This window comes from Hemiscyllium ocellatum, chromosome 15 (genome assembly GCF_020745735.1).
Source record: "Hemiscyllium ocellatum isolate sHemOce1 chromosome 15, sHemOce1.pat.X.cur, whole genome shotgun sequence".
Taxonomy (NCBI): Eukaryota; Metazoa; Chordata; class Chondrichthyes; order Orectolobiformes; family Hemiscylliidae; genus Hemiscyllium; species Hemiscyllium ocellatum.
This window is the reverse complement of record NC_083415.1, coordinates 9,973,808-9,980,129: the sequence shown is the minus strand read 5'-3', so window position 1 is coordinate 9,980,129 and position 6,322 is coordinate 9,973,808. Positions and strand designations below refer to the sequence as shown.

Sequence of the window (6,322 nt, the reverse complement as noted above, 5' to 3'; positions counted from 1 at the left end):
CTGGTGGGTAATTAGGACTTGAATAATTTACTGGGACTCATCTGAGAGTGATTTGAGAATCCTAACTCCATATGGTGTTGGTGGATGGTGCTTCAAGGCATTTGTACTTTTTAAAAGGATTGGGAGCATTTAGTAACCCAGGCTTATCCATCCTCAGAACCCAGCTTGTTCCTTCGAAAGTGGTTCCAGCCTCAGATCCGATACCATTGACCTAAATAGGATAGGTTCGAAATAGATCAAACAGCTCTAAGCTGCATATCCAGGAGACAATGTGGGTCATTGGGAGCAGCAGAATTTATTCAACAACAATCTCACCTGTAAAATGCATCGCTTTACCATCAAGCCAGGAGACGATTAATCGTTCAGTGAGGAATGTGGAAGTGGGACCAAGTATATCTTAAAAGCAAGATGCTAACTTAACATGCAGTACTGTTGCTGCTGCATCAAACAGTGGAAATGACATGTTTATAGACAATGCAAAGAGGTCATTATTCTAACTCCTAGGTTCTTACTCCTAACAGATCAAATCGAAGCATTGCAGTTTTTTCACATCCAGTTATCAATGGTGGAGGACAAAGGAATCTCCATGAGTACCCCCATCTTCAATGATTGTAGGGCCCACCATTAATTTAAATTAAAAGGCGAAAGCATTCACAGCCAGAAATGACATCAATAATCTACTTCAGCCTCCTCTTGAGATCACAAGCTACATAGATACCAGCCTTCAGCCAATGAGATTGACTATATCAAAAAAAGACAACTGAGTGTACTGGATACAACAAAAGCAAAGATCCCTGACCGCACTGTTAAAAATTTAGCATGATGCCTAGTGTTTGGGTTTGTTTGTTTGTGTGTGTGTGTGTGTGTGTGTGTGTGTGTATGTTTTTATTCCATTTGAATAAAGGATTAAGATTGTTTCAAAATTTGTTTTGCTGGAAACTGCTTAAGGTTTTGTTTCTCTAGAAATAAAGCGAATGAAATTATAATTCCTAAGTGATGACAGGTGTACCTAGACCAGAAAGGGGCTGTGGTCAGACAAGGTCTTGGCAAGTATGGAAATATGATTGGTAGATATTAAAAAACCAGACTAGAAAGCTGTGGACTTCTTATGTTATCTCATTAAGGTGCTGTTGAAATTACATTAGTGTGTGAAAGTAGAGTGAAATTTAATGTTAGTGAATTATTCATTAGTTAATAATGGTTATTATAACAGCTCATTATAAAAGTGAAGCTTTTCAACAAATGTTTTATAATAGTGTTTCATAAATAAATCACTGAAAGATCATAGAAGCATGACAACTTATAAGGCAAGAGACTTTGGAAGACCCACGTGAAATAGTGAGAAAATTTTCTGAGGGTTCACTCATTGTAATGTTAAAAGATTAAGTTTCACTGTCTCCCTGGACATTAATATTAAAGGGTTAAACTGCACGAGCTGAACATCCTGGAAGTGGGTGGGACAACATTAATGCAGGAATGTGGATGACTCCCACACCATAGACAGTCATTTGCTACTACTCCCCTATTAAACTATTATTCAGATCCTTCCCCTACTATTCTCAAATTAAACTATCATTCACCCTTCCATTCAGAAATACTTACCTAACTTCGGGGGATGGCTATGAATGTCACACCTGCATTATCTGGGGGGAATCACTGAGTCAGGAAATTGTTTGAATAATGATTTACCAGGATTAGGGCATCTACATTTACTATTATTTCTGTCGGTGACCTCATCCTATTATAGTAAATGGGGTAACGTAATTATGGGGGTGGGGTTGGTTGGTGGCGGGGTGGCTAGAGTATCTGTGAGCATTACCAACTGACCTGTATAAAGGCAATGTGTTTCCTTTGTTCATGGCCTCTTTTGACCTGACTTCACATGCCTCCAAGGAGAGTCCAAGCGAGTCACCTAGCCTGTACAGGCTTTAATAAACTTTACTGTTTGCAGAAGTTAGTGTGTGCGAATTGTCTCTCGTGTGAAACCTCAGGAAAAGAACCTAACATGCCAATGTTTTTGGACAATTTGCAATGTTTGGACAACATTTCAAAAAAAGAGGAAAAGAGTTGTTTGTACATACCCATTTAGACCAGTACTGTTGCTTATTTATTTATTGTCATGTGTACCTAGGTATAGTGAAAAGCTTTGTTTATCAGCAATATAGACAGATCATAGGGTGGGAAAAGCCTTGGACACAGAGTGAGGCATACAGGTTACATTGCACAGGAAGTGCAAGAGGCAAGATAAACATTAACAATCAATAATATTTGAAGTTTGAGAGTCCATTCATCAGTCTAATAACAGCAGGAAAAAAGCTGCTCTTGAACCTATCCATGTGTTCAAGCTTCTGTACCTTCTGCCTGATGGAAGAGGTTAGAGGAGAGCATTTCCAGGATGGGATGGGTCTTTAATGATGTTGGCAGCCTTTCAGCAGCAACAAGATGTCCAAATGGAGTCCAAGGATGGGAGGTTGGCTTCCGTGATGGTCTGGGCTGTGCATACAACCTTGGGTAATTTCATACGATCCTGGGCAGAGCAGTTGCCCAGGCCTTTATGCACCTGGTTTGTATGCAGACCCACTCTCATACACACACCACACACTCACCCACACACACCCTTTCACAGGCATATACTCCATCACACTCACAACAAACTTTAGCAAGCATGCACATGCAAACACACACTCTTGCACATGCACTCACTCACACTCTCATGCATGCACACACACATAAGACTATAGGGTGAATTTGAATTTGCAGATATGTTTTATTTTGCTTAAAAGCACACAATCTGCAGTCAATCCATGTAATATTTTATGAATTCCTACTTTGGAAATAGAACCAGTCTAACTCAAGATTGGGATACAGACAGACTCTAACCTTACACCTTTAACATATTGTCTGAGCAGAGACAACCTTAAGTTATCTCGAGAATGTAACTTAAAAGAAATTCTGCGATTTGCACATTAATGAATCAAAACCTGCAACCCATTCCAAAAGATGAAAGACTTAACAGCAACCTAGGTTTGTTCAATATATCATTTCAGCTGTATGACATTGCAATCTTTTGCTATAAATTCTGTATCTTATGATCCTGTTCCACAGCTATCTGATTATGGAGCAGAGCTCCGAAAGCTAGTGCTTGCAAATAAACCTGTTGGATTATTGGTGTTATGTGATTTTTAACTACACTCTACAAGGCACAAGTCATGATGGACACACCCCTGTTAGCCTGTTGAATGCAGATCCACCAACACTCACTATAGGTTCATCAGAACAGAAGTAGGCTATTCAACCTTTCTTCAAGTCTGCTGCACAATTTAATATAATCAGTGCTGATTGAAAACTTTAGTGCCTCTGCCCCATAATCCTTTACATCATTGGCACCCTGAAATCTATCTACCTCTAAACGTATCTAACTACTGAGCCTCCAGAACACTCTGTGGAAATAGTTTCCAAAGATTCACAACACTCTGAGTAAAATAATTCTCCTTATCTTTGTCCTAAATGGAAATCTGTTATTTTCTAAATTTTTCCCCTTGGTTTTGACTCTCCAACCAGGAAAACATTTTTTCTACACTATCCTTTAAATTATTTTACAAGTTTCAATGACATTGTATCTCACTCTTGAAAACTCTGGTGAATGTAAATCCAGTTTTTCTAGAACAATTGTTAGTATAACAATACTGCCATCTCATGGACAAGTCTGCTGAATATTTCTAGCACTCCCTCTATGGCAGTATGAGCTTTCCTGAGATAAGGAGACCAAAACTGCGTACAGTTCTCTAGGTAAAGCCTGACCGAGCTTCTATAAAATGGTATCTGGACAAAAGAGTCAGCGTATTTCTGGAATAGAATAGAGTTTTTAAATAAAAAGTATGACTTTTGCAGGAGGGAGGTAAATGCTAAGTGTTTTGCTTTTTAACATGAACATTTTCTCACAAAAAAAATCGAAAATGTGTGGTCTAAGGGTTTGAAATGAATCTGGCAGTCGCCCTGGGTCTCAATTGATTGAGGATGATCAGCCATGAGCATAATGAATGGTGGTGCAGGCTCGAAGAGCAGAATGGCCAACTCCTGCACCTATTGTCTAACTGAGTTTTCACTCTCATTGCCCGGAACGATTGTTGGGCGGATTGTTTGTTCCTGGCACCGCTGCTCCTGTGGACGGGTTTTGGTGACGGACGCGTCTCCCCGCAGGCTGCAGTTCCCCCCGCACGTGCCGGTTCCTGATAATTGTTTGTGTGGGGGCTCCATGGCTGCTCTGGATTTAATCGGGACGATTGGGGATGAGGAGGAGGTTCCGGAGGATGAGGCGGAGGAGACGGGCTCTGAGGGAGAGGTGAGTCCGACAGTGGCCCCGCTGGTCACTGAGGGACACAGCACGGGTTCAGAGTGGACACGCTCATCCCCCAACCGCCTTCACTCCCCCCGCTCTCCCCCCCACTCCCTCCCCCCATTCCCCCCCACTCCCCTCTCCTCCCTCCCCACTTCCACCCCCCCACCACTTCCACCCCCCCCCGCTCGCTCTCTCTCCCCCCTCCCCTGCTCTCTCCCCCCCTCCCCTGCTCTCTCTCCCCCCCTCCCCTGCTCTCTCTCCCCCTCCCCTGCTCTCTCTCTCCCCCCCCCCCTGCTCTCTCTCCCCTCCCCTGCTCGCTCTCTCCCCCCCCTCCCCTGCTCGCTCTCTCCCCCCCCTCCCCTGCTCGCTCTCTCCCCCCCCTCCCCTGCTCGCTCTCTCCCCCCCCTCCCCTGCTCGCTCTCTCCCCCCCCTCCCCTGCTCGCTCTCTCCCCCCCCTCCCCTGCTCGCTCTCTCCCCCCCCTCCCCTGCTCGCTCTCTCCCCCCCCTCCCCTGCTCGCTCTCTCCCCCCCTCCCCTGCTCGCTCTCTCCCCCCCCTCCCCTGCTCGCTCTCTCCCCCCCCTCCCCTGCTCGCTCTCTCCCCCCCCTCCCCTGCTCGCTCTCTCCCCCCCCTCCCCTGCTCGCTCTCTCCCCCCCCTCCCCTGCTCGCTCTCTCCCCCCCCTCCCCTGCTCGCTCTCTCCCCCCCCTCCCCTGCTCGCTCTCTCCCCCCCCTCCCCTGCTCGCTCTCTCCCCCCCCCCTCCCCTGCTCGCTCTCTCCCCCCCCTCCCCTGCTCGCTCTCTCCCCCCCCTCCCCTGCTCGCTCTCTCCCCCCCCCTCCCCTGCTCGCTCTCTCCCCCCCCCCTCCCCTGCTCGCTCTCTCCCCCCCCCTCCCCTGCTCGCTCTCTCCCCCCCCTCCCCTGCTCGCTCTCTCCCCCCCCTCCCCTGCTCGCTCTCTCCCCCCCCTCCCCTGCTCGCTCTCTCCCCCCCCTCCCCTGCTCGCTCTCTCCCCCCCTCCCCTGCTCGCTCTCTCCCCCCCCTCCCCTGCTCGCTCTCTCCCCCCCCTCCCCTGCTCTCTGCCCCCCCCCTCCCCTGCTCTCTGTCCCCCCCTCCCCTGCTCTCTGTCCCCCCCCGCTCCCCTGCTCTCTGTCCCCCCCCGCTCCCCTGCTCTCTGTCCCCCCCCGCTCCCCTGCTCTCTGTCCCCCCCCGCTCCCCTGCTCTCTGTCCCCCCCCCCCGCTCCCCTGCTCTCTGTCCCCCCCCCACTCCCCCTTCTCCCTCTCCCCCACTTCACCTCGCCCCCCACTCCCCCACCCCACCCCAGAGGCCAGCAGACCTGAACCCGTTTCTTCAGCACTTGGGTTTTTTTTTTACTCTTTTTCATCTCAAGATCCCACTAAACTGGGCAGTGGGACAGTTGCACGCTGTGGGCTGGAATTTTTCTGAATCACAGGATTCTGGGTTCAAATCCAACCTCAAGACTTGAGGGTCTGTACAGAAATCGAGCCTGATGGAATGCTGCTGTGCTGTCTTTCCGACAAACCACTGTGAGGTAGCAAGGGCACAGGTAGTAAACCTTTTGAGTTAACATGGAGTGTACAAGGTGAGAGTCTAGCCAGGATAGCATTTGAATTAGTCAAGTCTTTTGGCAACAAAAGCTTGGTTGAGCACTTCAGATATGTTGAGTGGGATGGAATCTGTCAATTAGATTATTGCCTCATCTACAAAAGGAAGTCAAAGATGGCATTCTAACTTGACATTTTTAAAAATATATATTAATTTGTGGCATGTGGGTTTGCTGGGAGTAGAAGGATGTGTTGTGAGAAGCTCAGCTCAGGGTCAAATAGGATGCTTAGTTCTGAACAGTATGCTTCAACCTTGGATAGTATCTAGGGAGTGTGATTGAATCACCTAGAGAGTAGAGATTTTTGTGTGGTCTGAAGGAAGTGGCATCAGTCTTCCAAACTTTTAATTAAAGGGAAGTTCTGAC

The 6,322-nt window shown here is 47.6% G+C and overlaps 1 protein-coding gene across 1 annotated transcript in view; it reads left to right on the top strand.

The window, feature by feature from the left end:
• The first annotated feature begins 4,039 nt into the window (after window positions 1–4,039).
• The window catches only part of ddx27 (DEAD (Asp-Glu-Ala-Asp) box polypeptide 27), a 46,985-nt gene continuing 44,702 nt past the window's right edge, over window positions 4,040–6,322 (top strand). The window contains exon 1 of the mRNA XM_060836263.1: window positions 4,040–4,342. Coding sequence (XP_060692246.1) covers window positions 4,067–4,342 — 276 coding nt within the window. The 5' untranslated portion in view covers window positions 4,040–4,066. The remainder of the gene's footprint in view (window positions 4,343–6,322) is intronic.